Source organism: Symphodus melops, assembly GCF_947650265.1.
Source record: "Symphodus melops genome assembly, chromosome: 13".
Lineage (NCBI taxonomy): Eukaryota > Metazoa > Chordata > Actinopteri > Labriformes > Labridae > Symphodus > Symphodus melops.
This window is the reverse complement of record NC_136703.1, coordinates 16331910-16347685: the sequence shown is the minus strand read 5'-3', so window position 1 is coordinate 16347685 and position 15776 is coordinate 16331910. Positions and strand designations below refer to the sequence as shown.

The window sequence follows — 15776 nt, the reverse complement described above, 5'->3', positions numbered from 1 at the left end:
TTGCATGAAAATACCCCAAAAGGCTGTGAAGAGTTGTATAAAGGGACATTTTAATTTTAGCTGCATGAAAACGGGTCTCATTTCAAACAACATCAACAGCTCCAACAGATCATGTTGAGATCTGTTTTATAATTCAAATTAAATTAAAACCTTTGTGAGATAAAAGGATAGTACAATCAAGACACATCTGTCTACTTCTGTTTTAAGGTTATCTGGTTATTGATTATTTAAAACCCTTGAATGTCACACCGTAGGACACATTATTGGGCGATTCAAAAAGTTTTCATAAAGCTGTTGAAGAACCTTCAAAAAGTGGAACTTATTTATATTTTCGAAAATACAAGACTACTCTCAATATGTATCATTTTTTGTACATTTTTTCTTTTCCCAAAAAATATTCTTAAGCCCTGTTTTGTCAACAACCCATATGTAGTTAGATTATTCAATGTTGAACACATTAGGATTTCCTCTGTTTATTTTGAATACATGCACATGTTATCAGATATTAACCCATCACAACAGGAATACACTTGAAAGTTTCTAATAGATGCGTTATGTAAGAACCAATCGCATAACAATTACAGCGTCACATAAAGGCCTACTTAATCTGTGTCATACACTTAAAAAGATTTTGTTAAATTTTAATTTCAGGTTTTTAGTTGCAAATACAATTTTTAACAAGTTCCCGTTTTTAAAGTCAGAATCATTATAAACTGAGACATTATAAAACATTCCCAAAATAAGATAATTAAAAACAGATTACAATTGTATAGTAATAATAAACATAATATTATATAATACCAGTCACCAAAACATCACTCATGATCATATATCATTAAACACTCAAAGACAAATAATCTAATCTCATGTCTCAATCAAAACTAAAACACCACTGAGTATCCTTCATCCCTGAATAAAACCACAAGTCAAATATTTAATCCGTTACACATGTTGAAAGTGCTTTACATGTTCCCCAACAAAGAAGAATACAACTACATAGAAATGTTAAAAAATGCATCCACTTTTTTCTCCATCAAATTTTAAATGTGTGTGTGTGTGTGTGTGTGTGTGTGTGTGTGTGTGTGTGTGTGTGTGTGTGTGTGTGTGTGTGTGTGTGTGTGTGTGTGTGTGTGTGTGTGTGTGTGTGTGTGTGTGTGTGTGTGTGAGTGAATCTGTCTCCACGCTGGTTTGTCTGCGGATTGAAAAAATCCAACGCTTCAAAAATGGCTGGAGAGAAAGTGTGTGTGTGTGTGTGTGTGTGTGTGTGTGTGTGTGTGTGTGTGTGTGTGTGTGTGTGTGTGTGTGTGTGTGTGTGTGTGTGTGTGTGTGTGTGTGTGTGTGTGTGTGAGAGAGTCAATAGAAGTGTGACAACGTTGGCAAAGTGTAACAAACACACTCCCCCTTAGTCAACATGAAAGTTTAATTTTAAACGATCAATTTAAAACAACAGAACAGCATGTATGTTATTCATGGTGTTGAGCCATTTCCATCAGCTTCAGGAGGATCGGTCTAATTACCCTCAGGTCCAACCAGAAACTTCTTCTTCGTCTCTAACCTGCACGTTAATGAAGAGACAAGTACATCCATTTTAAAGAAAGCAGTGAAGAGTAAACCTAGTGAGAGATAAACTGAAGCAGAAATTGTTCTATTTAACAAACAATCTACCATTGAACTCATTCTGTTATAAGTCTGTTTTTAATTGTACAGGTTTCATTTTTTTTACATTTCCCTTTCGTGTTCGATACTGTGCTCTTCATGATTAAATTTAAAGCAATTTGATTAAAGTATTGGTGTTTTAATGAATTGTCTAACTCCTGTTCTTCTCTGGGGTCAGCTAGACACCGCAGCAAAAAGTTGGGCAATGGAGCAAACTGTCACAGCATATGCTTTACAAAACACCTTTGATGTGTGGGATTAAGCAATAGTTATGACAACAACAACAACAACAACAACAAAGCTCAGTTTTCTGCACTAGTGAGGACTGCTCTAGTTTACGAGTACATGTTCACTAGTAAGGTGAACAATATCTACTAGTTAACTAGTAATAGCTAAAATGTCAACTAGGCACTCTAGTTTTTACCTTCCTAGTTTACTAGTAAAGCCCCATACAGTTTACAAGTAAACAAATAAGTGTCTCAGTGTCCCCTAGTAAAACTAGCAGGTGTCTTTTTGGCCCCTGCAGCAGCTCCCCCTCGCCTTGCTGCTCCTCCAAAAAAGAGGTGCAGATTCTGCCCTCGCCAGAGTGATCTCAAAACATCTAAAGTTTGCCAGAGATGCAATGCATGTACATTTGCACAGACCTGGCCTCACATGCAGACATGTAAATGAGCTCTTATTGGCCTTTTATTTTCAAATGGAATAAAGAAATGGTGTTCATGTGTTTGAATGAAGTTGTCACTAAAGGTGTGACACAGAATTGGGTCAAATTTCCATTTTATTTACTTTAAATGACAATCAGACCAGGCAGCAGGTGTAAATATGTGCTGCCATTCAAAAAATTCTAATGTGAATTCAAACCCATCTCCTATTTGTTCAAATGGAGGAGGCTGGTTTATGAATACAGACAGTCAGCGTGGGGAGTGCTAAATCTTTTGTCTTCACTTTCAGGCAGGTGTTACCTGTCTTAACCTGAGGGGCCCAAACCAGAGTCATACACACGTCCAACTTTACAGACCTGTAAGGCTCAGTACAGAAACTTGACCGAGTATAGAGACTTGCTGACTAACTTGGATGCTAATCAGGACAGAGGACCAATAGCATGTTATAGTGTGGCTCAGTTTGGCAGTGTTTTGATTTGATAAATGTGTGTAGGCTGTGTCAAGTTAAAATAGCAAATCAATGAGAGCAGAGCTTAACCAGCACAGGTAAGCACACGCTAACCTGAAAGGAAGACTGGAGGCTGAAGATGCCAGTACAGCTAATATTTTATATATTAGTGCTAATTTATCCTTTAAGATCTGAAGATTATTAAGGATTGAAAATCATTGTACCACTGGTCAAAGTGCTGTCTGGCAGCCTCCACACTCTCTTCATCAGTCTTCTTACAGAAGACTCTGATCAGCTGCTCAGAAAAGCAGGTTGTGCGAATCCTGGATGCCTGTAAAGAAGGACAGCAACTTGAATTTGAGTTATGGTGACATAAGCTGCCTTACAAATATTTAACCAAATAAACAGGAGAAAGATTGTGATAAAAAATGTTATTATCAACATTTAGTTATGACCTGATCTTTGGGCATTGATTTTGCCTCATCAGGTTTAAATTTGCTGTAGAAGTGCATTTGTTCGATCGGATCCTTGTCTTTCTTGCCATAGTTCATGTTAATGACCTAAAAAGAAGGTTCAGAGTAAAATGATGTGTGCCATAACAAATTCTGCAAAATTGTACAAATAAAAAGATCAGCAAAACCCAAGATTACAAAAAGCGAGATCAAAGAAAGTAAAAAAAAAAAAAAAAAACTCACCAGGATTACAAAGTCATCTGCTAACAGTTTTGCAGGTGAGCATGCAGCTAGTGTTTCTTTCCAGTCAGGATCGTTGCTGGCAGTGGAAAAGAATTTCTGAGAACGTGGAGAAAGAATAGATTAAAGGTTTTTTCCATTTTAAGTTGACAGTGTGATTAACTTGGGATTCAGTTAATATTCACTCAAAAAACTTCACCTGCTTAGTTTACATATTTTTGACTGTAGAGCTGCATGATATGATTTAAGCATCATTTTTGCTTTGTGCAGAAGTGCCATGGTAACATCCCAGGACGTGCATTAGTCTATGTGCTCATAAGGTGTAGGGTTGAAGTGATCACATGCAGTGTATGATGATGAACTGTTCATTGCTTAGAAGTTACTGTCACAGGGCTTCAACGTATAAGGGTTCTTATTTGAAGAAGAAAATAGACTTAAAGATCCAAATGATAATACAAATTGTAATTGTATGAACATGACAAGATAATTCAGTTTTCCCGATATCATGCAGCTTTATTTGACTCATACGTGATATTGTCTGACTTTTCAAGCTATCTAATCCACATTACGTTTCAAAAAGAACAACTGTTCAATAGTGTTTCTGTTCATGTTGAATAATAACAAGTCAGGCAAGATAAAATGCTGGAGACAGTAAAGAATGCAATGTAAACACAGTATCCAGCTTTGTGATGAAATGAAACAGTGACTTACCTCCCATTCCTCTCCGCTCACTGTGTCCTCTGGTTTTGGTTTTGGCCTCGTCTCACCAACAAACTTGTAGATCTTTCGAGTAATAATGTTTTTCAGAATCTCCTTTGCTTTTAGGTCGTCAGGGGAGTTGAGTATTTTCTCAAACACGTTGTCTAATAGAGTAACAGACAAGCAAATAATAATACTAAATAACTTAAACGCACAACAATGTGTGAATTTTAATTAAAAAACACTCAATAAATTGTAAGACTTGGCATGTTAATTTATAAATAATTACAACTAAATTATACAACTTATTACTTAACTTATTTATCCTTTAACATGTGCATATGGGGGAAAAAAACTTGTACAATGTGCAATAAATGACCTAGCAACAGAGCCTCTAACCTGACAGAAAGCTTCAGTTAACAGTGTTTTTCCAAAAAATGTTGAAATATGTCAGACTTTTCATAAATTATTGTATAGCTAGCTACTCTGTTCTGCAAATGTAGGATTCTTTATAGTGGCATAAAAACAGATATAACCTAAATATTGGGATCAGGACAGCCAGTTGTTCAGGATGTTTAAGACTGGATTTGTAAACTCCTCAAACTAACTTCGGTCAAACTAGTTAAGTAATTAATTCAAAACCGACCAAGTGACAACATCAACTTCCTTTTCAGATTGTTGGGTGTAGTTCATTATTTGAAAGATACATTCTTGATACTGTAGTCTGAATTGGCTTTAAAAAAAACCTAACAGCACACATTCAGATCTACACACCTGTGAGCTGTGTGTAGGCCTCCATGTCCTTAAAGGCTGTAGAGAGAGTGAACCCTTCTGATCCTTCAAACTTAATGTGATCGTCTGCTTCCAAAAAAGCCTCTGCGATCCTGTTTGTTAATATCAAACATATCATTACTGATGAGATAGTGAATCATGATGCAGATTAAAGAAGCTAAATCAGAAGGAGACCCGTTTTATATTTGGAGGACTAACATCCGAAGGTACTTACATTTCTTGTATGATTTGGCTTACTCTGTGCTGACAGGCTCTTTTGTGGAGACGGTGTCTTGTGTAGAACAAGTGGTACATCTGGTCCTCCTCCTGTTGAGGTTAGGACTGTAGTTTAGTCATAAATAATGACATTATCAGATTGGTTTTAATTATCTGATTACAAGCTCAAGGTTATCAGCACCTTGTCTCTGGTGCAGATGGTTTTCCTGCCTGATAGCAATTCACACACCCTGGCAAACTTCTTGAAGCGATGATAGTCAAAGTTGTTCTTGATCCCCAAGTGGTAAGAGTCCCTGAGGAGAGGCAGATTAAGACAATGTGAAGACAATCGGTGTATAAAGTGAAGCTGAATTTACTGGAGAATGCTGTGTCATTTTAAAATAACCTGGAGAATAATGCACTGTTCAGGGTTTAGAATTGCTCTACACAGAGAGAGAGATAGAGATAGATAGATATTCAAGCAGACATCCCAACATTAAGACCTGACCTGGCCAAGTAGTCAAACTTGTCCACATCAATGCCGGTGTTTTTGTTGGACACAATTTCGTAGAGGAAGGCCTTTTCTTTTAGACGCCCTTCGTACGGCCACTGCAGGGATGACAACACAAAGTGAATCAGGACCAGTTTTATTGACGTGTATGTTGTCGTCAATGAATTTACACTGCAAAGAAAAGGACCATTTCACATTACAGAAATAATAAAGCTAAAATATAGACCAAATAACAATGTACAACTAATGTACATGACAAAATAAAGAGCAGCTCCAATTTCAAGATCTGAGTTCAAGGAAGAAGAAATATTTTTTTTTCACGATAAAAAAAAAAAAAAAGGACTCGTCTCGTCCGCCTTCATACTGACGAGATGTTAAACAGTAGTGGTATTAGTGACATTTCTGTCGAGGACACAGACTGGTTTTTGCACAGATTTGGTGAACTTGCCTTCTCTTAAAGCCTGGGCGATCTGACAAAAATATGTTATCACGATAAAAAATCTCATATCAATTGATAATATTCAATAATTATCTGGTCTTCAGCAATCATCTCCTCAATGAATATCATGTTCTGTCATGTCAGTAGTTATCAGGGTTATTAACTAGCTGAATCTAACCCAGAGTCTTACTGGTAATAAGAGATTTTTCCTGAGAAGGTGATACTGCATCTCAGTTTTCTCAGTGAGGCTTTTTTCACATCTGGATCATTTAAAAAAAGTTGTTCTGAAGCCTTAGCCCATTTTTTTTTTAGACATACTGTTTGTGAACATAGCAATCACATTCTTTTAGCTCCTCAACTTTTTTAAAAATCTTTTTATAGTTTTTATTGAATGGTGAATTTTGTGCTCTTTCTTTGGCTATCCTTGCTCTCTGCTGCCCGTTCTGCAATGGATAAAAATGTATCTTATCTTTTATTCATACAGTATCTTGTCTGAATTCTAAATAACATAATTGGGTGAACTTCCTACCTTGTAAATCGTGTTCTCAATCAATTGCATGTGTTCAGCTGTTATCTTCAATTGTTCAAGTCTTTTCAGTTTCTCCAGTTTCTCCGGTTTCTCCTCGTCCTGCCCATCAGCAGAGCCCTTTTCATGTTGAAAGACACACACACATAAATATATCAACACAAGATTCAAAACATAAATAAAAAAATCCCACATACTTTCATTTCCCCACATTTGGAGAGGAGATCTCAAAACTTGTGTATGTAAAGACATATAAAATGTCAGAGTTCCTAAAGTTCCTTAAAATTTGACGAAAGATTAAATTTCAGACACAAGATCACAACAATCACTCAATCTTTTGGTTCTTCAACTTTTTTGATCTAATTTTATTAATTTGTGCACTGTGTGCTCTTTTTTGGCAATCTGTGCTCTATTGCTGCCTGTTGTGTAATGAATACAGATTTATCATCTCTAATCTTATATTCATACAGTATCTTTTCTGACTTCTGAATAACATAAATGGCTGAACTTGCCTCTTGGTCTTGAGCAATAATGAATGGCACGTCGTCAAGTGTCAGTCCATACTCCCTCATCACTTGATCAAGTTTATCCAGTTCCTCCTTCTGTTTCCGCTTGTCAGAAGAGCCCTTTTCATGTTGCAAGACACATAAATATATCAACACAAGATTGAAAACATAAATATAATAATCCCACATACTTTCATTTCCCCACATTTTCAGAGAACATCTCAAAACTTGTGTATGTAAAAAATATATGCGTATATATATATATATATATACTGCTGATTTACACAGTTTATACACATCCGCTGTCTACTTCTGAATATTTGTACTCCCGTTGTGTAAATGTGTGAAAAATTCAATAAAACTATTTTTGAGGGAAAAAATGGAAAATAAAAAAAAAATAAATAAATAAATATATATATATATATATATTTCTGCCTGATGTGCGGTGAATAAAGATTTATCTTCTCTTATCTTATATTCATAAAGCATCTTATCAGTCTTCTGAATAACGTAATTGGGTTAACTTACCTCCTGGTTTTGAGATGCCTTCAAAGGTCCAGCAATCATTTTCTTAATGATTGTCACATCCTCAGGTGTCAGTCTATCCTTTTTCATCACTTGATCAAGTTCTTCCTTTTTCTTCTTCTGGTCCTGCCCGTCAGAAGAGCCATTTTCATGTTGCAAGGCACATAAATATATCAACACAAGATTGAAAACATAAATATAATAATCCCACATACTTTCATTTCTCCACATTTTCAGAGAACATCTCAAAACTTGTGTATGTAAAAAATATATGCGTACCTATTTATTTATATATATATATATATATATATATATATATATATATATATATATATATATATATATATATATATATAAATGTCAGAGTTCCTTAAAATTTGACGAAAGATTAAATTTCAGACACAAGATCACAACAATCACTTAATCTTTTGGTTCCTCAACTTTTTTGATCGAATTTTTATTAATTTGTGCACTGTGTGCTCTTTTCTGCCTGATGTGCGGTGAATAAAGATTTATCTTCTCTTATATTCATAAAGCATCTTATCAGTCTTCTGAATAACATAAATGGCTGAACTTGCCTTCTGGTCTTGGGCAATCAACTCCTTAATGAATTTCACATTCACTTCAGTCAGTCTCTTCTTGTCCATCGCTCGATCAAGTCTTTTCAGTTTCTCCTTCTGTTTCCCCTCGTCAGAAGAGCCATTTTCATGTTGCAAGACACACAGACTCATAAATATATCAACACAAGATTGAAAACATAAATATAATAATCCCACATACTTTCATTTCCCCACATTTTCAGAGAACATCTCAAAACTTGTGTATGTAAAAGATATATGCATACCAATATATATATATATATATATACTGCTGATTTACACAGTTTATACACATCCGCTGTCTACTTCTGAATATTTGTACTCCCGTTGTGTAAATGTGTGAAAAATTCAATAAAAATATTTTTTAAGGAAAAAAAGAATAAATATATATATATATATATATATATATATATATATATATATATATATATATATATATATATATATATATATATATATATATATATATATATATATATATTTCTGCCTGATGTGCGGAGAATAAAGATTTATCTTCTCTTATCTTATATTCATAAAGCATCTTATCAGTCTTCTGAATAACGTAATTGGGTTAACTTACCACCGTCAAAGGTCCAGCCATCATCTCCTTAATGAATGTCACATCCTCAGGTGTCAGTCCATACTTTTTCTCCTCCTGGTCCTGCCCGTCAGAAGAGCCATTTTAAATCATAAATATATCAACACAAGATTCAAAACATAAATAAAATAATCTCGCATACTTTCATTTCCTCACATTTGGAGAGGAGATCTCAAAACTTGTGTATGTAAAGACATATTAAATGTCAGCGTTCCTAAAGTTCCTTAGAATTTGAGGAGCAACTTAACGTCAGACGTGAAAACAACAATCACAGTAAATTAATCATCATCATCAATCATTTGAATGACAGTTTTTAAGAATATTTTCCTGAATGTTCAGAGATGACTCTGACAATGTCTCAACTAAGAATGCTCATATTTAGTTAAATATGGTGACGTCATAAAGTGTTTTATATTCTTTTATTCTAAAAATAATATAATTCTAAAATAATATAAACCCCTCCACTACAAGGGATGAGACAAGAGGAGTTGAGTTCACTTCTTTTCCGTCTAAGTTTTTGTTGAGGTGTGTTGCATTTTGTTTGAGTCTTCTTTATTTTCTCGTCTTTCTGATTCTTAAGAAAGTGATCTGCTGGTCTGATCCCTTCTTTCAAGATATCAGTCTTTTTTTTTTAAGCCACACGTAACTTCACATCGTTTTTGTTAAGTATTTTCATTAATTAATCTTTTCTGACTCAATCTAACTTTGTTTGGCCAACAAGTTTAATTTCGAGTTAGATAAATTTTGCAAGAGTGTAATTGAATTTTTGATCCACTTGGGGCTGCTGAGACAACACTCTCCTTCAGCTGTTGAGCCCCTTGCACTCATAGATACAGTATATAAACAACCTTCTGAATATGAAACTGATTAATTAATCATTTTCTTCCATTAAACCAGAAGTTGGTGCCCCGAGGAAAATGTTAATATCTTAATCAATCAAAACGCTTCAGAGTTCCTAAAGTTCCTTAGAATTTGGCTATCCGTGCTCTATTGCTGCCCGTTGTGTTATGAATGAAGATTTATCTTCTCTTATCTTATAGTCATACAGTATGTTATCTGACTTCTGAAAAACATAAATGGCTGAACTTGCCTCCTGGCCTGGAGATTCCTTGATATCAATCATCTCCTTAATCAATGTCTGATCGTCAAGTGTCAGTCCATACTCCCTCATCACTTGATGAAGAGGACTCTGACAATGTCTCAACTAAGAATGCTCATATTTAGTTAAATATGGTGACGTCATGAAGTGTTTTATATTCTTTTATTCTAAAAGAATAACCCCCCCCCCCACACACACATACATACAGTATGTTATCTGATTTCTGAATAACATAAGGGGGTGAACTTGCCTCCTTTTCAAGATTGTTCTTTTCCAGCAGGTGGTCAAGCATGTCACAAGAGCCCTTTTCATGCTGCAAGACACACAGACTCATAAATGTACAAACACAACATTCAAAACTTAAATATAATAATTCCACATACTTTAATTTCCCCTACATTTGCAGACAAGAGCTCAAAACGTGTAGCACGTACAATAGATGTAAATGTAAATGTTCCTAAAGTTCCTTAGAATTTGACGTGCAACTTAATATCAGCCAATTTATTGTTGACTTTACTGTATACAGCATCCTAACAGTCTTTATCAGGGTTATTTAGCTCGCTGAACCTAACCCAGAATCGAACTGGTGCTAAGCACAAGAGTTTTTGTCAAAGACGGTGATACTGCAGCTCAGTTAAGTAAATTCCTCACCAAGAAAGTTCTTCACAAATGTGTTAATAAAAGTGGCTTCTAACATGTCAAAAGATTTAAATCCAACTTCTGCAGAACTCCCTTGAAAAAGAGGTTTTTAATTTCAATGGGACTTTTCCTGGATAAATAAAGGTAAACTAGAAAATACATTTAAAGTAGCTTATTAGGTTGATTGCAATCTCTCTAATACTAGTTTAATATTGCACCACATTTTCAAATGTCTCAGGGTCCAGGTCTGAGTCTTCTCCAAACTCTATACTGTTCTTAAAGTGGGGATTGGGACCCCTTGGGGCTCGTGACTCATGAGACACTGAGAAGGGGATAACATGATGCCTTCCAGTACCAAATAATAAAGTTGATTGATCTAATGTTGCATATTTTATCAATTGCATATTTTATCCATTATTGTGAAATAAACGTGCAAAATAGCTGACTTTAAATACAACTATATAAGATTGATGCAGAAATAAAAGTGATGATTAAAAAAACCTTTAAATGTAAGTTTTCAGATAAGTGAAACAATGTTGATGTATGTTGCTCCACCAATGAAAATACACACATCACCTGACTATTTCTTTATTTAATGTTGTCAGTCCAAATTTTAAAAAATCACCTATAAGGTTCCAAGTACCCTGACTTTGAGCAGCTGTCACAAATGTTCCTGCAGGAGTTATATTTAAATATTTGTACATGTGTTCTAAGACACCTTTATGAACACATTTGTGAAAAAATGTCTTGGTAAGGAATTTATGCCAATGTTTTTTCTATATTCCCTTACGATAAGGTTTTTTCACACTGGATTGTTTTGAAAAGTTGTTCTGAAACAAAGGGGGATTTCACCTTTAGTCCGGTGTGTTTGTGAACACAGCAATCACACTCTTTGATCTATTATTCATTGAGTTGGCTTGGATTGAGTTTTTTGGCTATCCTTGCTCATTGCTGCCCGTTGTAAGTTGAATAAAGGTTTCTTCTCGTATGTGATGAATAGACAAACAGATCTAGATCTGCTTTTTAAAGATGTCCCTGCCTGAAGAAATATTTCTCATTAACCATGAATTCAATTATTATTTTGCTTTGGTGTATCTATATCTCGGAATCACCAGGATTAAGGGTCATAAAACAAACATTAAATAAATGTAAAAAAAATATATATTTATAAATAATATTAAATTTCATGGAGCTTCTGTAAAGCAGTAACATGTCAGATAAAAAGTTGCCATAATAAAACCAAAGAGTAAAGTGTTTGGGTCATTTAGCAACACAAACTAGTTCATTTTTATTGAGGAAGCAGTTTAACAATCTAGGAAATGTGTGTTGTCATATTTTATTTGAGGAGGCAAACAAAAAAAGAACATGCTGGATTGTGTTTTAAAGGAACAAAGTCAGTGTAAAGTGTACATGTGCTTCAGTTTCACTGTTACTCAGTATCTCATTTGTTTGATACAACAAAAATATTTCTTCTTACCTTCCATTTCTTCAGTTCCTCCAGTTTCTTCTGTTCCTCCAGTTTCTTCGGTTCCTCCAGTTTCTTCTGTTCCTCCAGTTTCTTCGGTTCCTCCAGTTTCTTCTGTTCCTCCAGTTTCTTCGGTTCCTCCAGTTTCTTCTGTTCCTCCAGTTTCTTCGGTTCCTCCAGTTTCTTCTGTTCCTCCAGTTTCTTCGGTTCCTCCAGTTTCTTCTGTTCCTCCAGTTTCTTCTGTTCCTCCAGTTTCTTCTGTTCCTCCAGTTTCTTCAATTCCAATTCCCATGCTTTGGGGAGGAACATGTCATCATACAGATGGGAAAAGGGTCCATGACCTTGAAATAGATGGATACATAGATGAGTAATTCACTGATACTGTGCAGCTTATACAGCCTGTCATTTTTTAATATGTTTTAATAAAGCTGTTTGAGTTTAGGAAATATTATTCCTGAATCTCAGCTTGATGGTATTTCTTACAAGAAAGACATTCATTTGGAAGTATTTTTAAAAGTTCTTATCACAGTCCCTTTACAGACTGAGCTACTACCACACCACCTTCAAATATTTCATTTATTTATGAAGCAGCTATTGTTTATTTGAAAGATGGAAAGGTTATTTCTGCATCAAGGGTGGCAGTAGCTCAGTCTGTAGGGACTTGGGTTGGGAACCGGAGGGTCGCCGATTCAAGTCCCGGCACGGACCAAGTCCGGAAACTGGTCTGGTAGCTGGAGAGGTGCCAGTCCATTTCCTGAGCACTGCTGAGGTGTCCCTGAGCAAGGCACCGAACCCCAAAAACTGCTCTGGAGCGCTCGCTGTGGGCAGCCCCCTCACTCTGAGACCTCTCCATTAATGCAGAGTGAAAAACCGAATTTCCCCTCGTGGGATTAATAAAGTATATACATTTTTTTCTTTTTTTTTTAAATTCACCTTTAATTCACTCTTTACATACCCAATAATTAAAATTCAGAAAACGTTAGTATAATATTGAAAAGGGGTGCATTACTCACCCAGGTCATGACAGAGGCCAGCAATCTGAACACACAGGATGTCTCTGTCAGTGATGTCGAGCTCCGGCTGCCTTGTCTTTAGAGCTGTAGCCAGCTCTCCTGCTAAGTATGCCACCCTTTACACCAGAGAAATATTTTTTAAGTTGTAACACAATTATCTCAATAGAAAGCTACAAATGTGAAAATATGTTTTATCATAGTTTGTATTAGATCCATACTAAGAAATGCACTGTTTACAAAGGGCTTTAATTAAAACCACCATGAGTCTTCTCCTTATTTGGACTGAGGTCCCCTGTGAGCTGAAATCTGAAAACTTGCTGACTTGCCCGATCGAGTGTTCAAAGCGGTTGTGAGACGCTCCTGGATAAACAAAGTAGACACCTCCAAGCTGCTTTATGAAGCGAAGTCTCTGGAACTGAGGAGTGTCAATGATCTTGATGAGGAGTGGGGGTAACTCAATGCTACCATGGATGGGATCATTAAACACCTGGAAGAAAACAAACAAGCAAAAGCTAAGAACAATGAAATGCCTCGAACAAAACAACACCTGGAAGACCAGCTCAAGTTTGCCTGAGGGCAATGGATAATACATAGACACAGATATTAACTTTGTGGAGGTGTGTTTGTGTGGTGTGTATTCTATAAGCCTTCATTGTTCTGTTTATTCTCACCAGCCGCAGAAATGTGCTGTGATGTTTAGTAAAGTGTGTAAAATATTTTACCTTGGTGGTGATTGGTCTGTAGAATTTAAAGAAAAAGAACATTCACAGTATGAACAAGTGAAACTTGAAACTTCCAACTTAAAAAAACATTTGTATAATGTTGGGATATTGAAAACTGGTTGAACAAAGAGAGAGATACTCACGCATTTGCCATTTTGCTCCGACTTGCTAAAAGAGGAAGAAGTTAAAAACAGTCATTTATTAAGTAACCTCAGTTTTACTCAAGTTAAAGGGCAAAATAATTTAAAATAACAGTGCAAACGACTATAACTAGAAAACAAACCTCTAAATTTTCCTCTAATCGTCCAAGTCCTTTTCGTAGGTACAAACAAGTTTCCTCAGCTCCCTTTGACTTAAAGAAAAAAATCGATCTATGCCGTCTTTATTGTCTTAAAGCTGTTAGATGTTGTATTTACGTCAAGCTAATGTTTCTGATGACGATCTGGTAAATGTCATTTAAATAGCTGCTTAAGGCTTTTTTATATGACGCTTAGGGTTTGAAAATATCTGACATCTCCACCACACCTATGTCATTGGTCACCGCCCTCATAGTGATCCTCTTCTGTAATTGATCTGAATAACAAACGTTTCAGAAAACAAAACTGAAAATGCATCAGAATTTCTTAAAGCATGTTAACAAATCAAAACATAATAAGGAAGTGAAGAAATTACATGATCTTAGAAATAAATCAATATTAGAAGTTATTGCTGGAGAAACATTTAGATTTTTGATAAAGGATTATGACAGATTTTTTTTGTGCCTGTATCTTATCTTGACTAACACTGTCTCACAGAAATGAAATGAATGACATTTGAACACAAAACTCCATGGCCTGGTTTGTTGGAGAGATTTGACTTATTTCAAAACAAAACGTGTGTTCTTATTCCTTTTTTTTAAATTGAACCAGGAGACGAAACATGTTTAATTTGGATATTTAAGTGGACAAAGTAAGCTGTCCTCGTGACCTTTTTCTAGCCATTTACAGTTTTCATGGTATTACTGGAGTTGAAGAAAAAATATGATTGATCAAAAATAGTCTTCATCCCATAAATCTCATGTTATTCTGTAGAACCCTGTAAAAATATCTACAAGAATATTCAGTTTACTGGAATAAGTGAACTACGCTACCAGGACGAATGTAAGCCCACACTACCAAAATGTAGGCTTACATTCGTGTGGAAATAATTACTCCAAAATAAAAAAGTCAAATGCGAGCAGTGAACATCTACTGCAGTTTGGTGAACCATTTAGAAAACAATCTAAAAATAGCCTTTATAGATTCAGATAGTCTCATGCTAACCTAAACCTACACTTCAAGGTAAAGAGAAGTAAAACTTAAACTGAAAAGTATTTTGTAGTTGTGTAATGTGATTGTTGTACCACTCTTCTATGGCCTGGCGGCTATGTCCCACATTTCATGTACAGAGACTATAGTTCTCATCGCAGCAGTCGTGGGTTTTCAATGTGACCGATGCCCTTTGCTGTATTTCACCCCCTACTCTCTTCTCCCAACATTTCCTGTTTCTCTTCTGTGGTCCTATCTAATAAAGACAAAAAGGCCCAAAAAACATTTTGAAGAAAAGTTTTATTGAGGCTCCTTACCTACTGAAAGTCTGAAATGACAGGACTCTATGGTGCCACAAACAAAACTCGTATCACTAGAAGAAGGAGACTTGACTCTTTTCTTGACTTTGAAGCTCTATAAAGTGTTCCTGGGATCCATTTTTTTTTTTTTGGAAAGTTGGAGAAGTGTACAGATTCATTGGTATATGTTCATAACTCTACACACAAATTGTCCTTAAATGTGGTCCCTGTAACACTGTTTGAAGATAAAATGCTACGTGAGAAGTTATGGTGGGGCACCCGTCATAGTGACACTGTCACTCCGGTAGCTTTGAAGCTCTATAAAGTGCTCAAGAGACCCTTTTTTTCTTTGAGTAAAGTTCTGGATTTAGTTCAGAAAATATAGCATTGAATTGTTTCACTTCT

At 35.5% G+C, this 15776-nt stretch overlaps 1 protein-coding gene across 1 annotated transcript; it reads right to left on the bottom strand.

Moving 5' to 3' along the window:
- Window positions 1–100: 100 nt before the first annotated feature.
- On the bottom strand, window positions 101–14336 carry LOC306834245 (deoxynucleoside triphosphate triphosphohydrolase SAMHD1-like; the record flags this gene model as incomplete). Its single annotated transcript, XM_079360081.1, has 16 exons — window positions 101–1555; window positions 2991–3097; window positions 3222–3326; window positions 3462–3557; window positions 4170–4321; window positions 4932–5041; window positions 5164–5255; window positions 5347–5458; window positions 5653–5753; window positions 7655–7874; window positions 12293–12392; window positions 13065–13180; window positions 13391–13634; window positions 13787–13802; window positions 13930–13954; window positions 14299–14336. 16 exons carry the CDS (start codon window positions 14334–14336, stop codon window positions 1510–1512), a joined length of 1680 nt encoding a protein of 559 aa, XP_079216207.1. The 3' UTR covers window positions 101–1509.
- Window positions 14337–15776: the final 1440 nt, after the last annotated feature.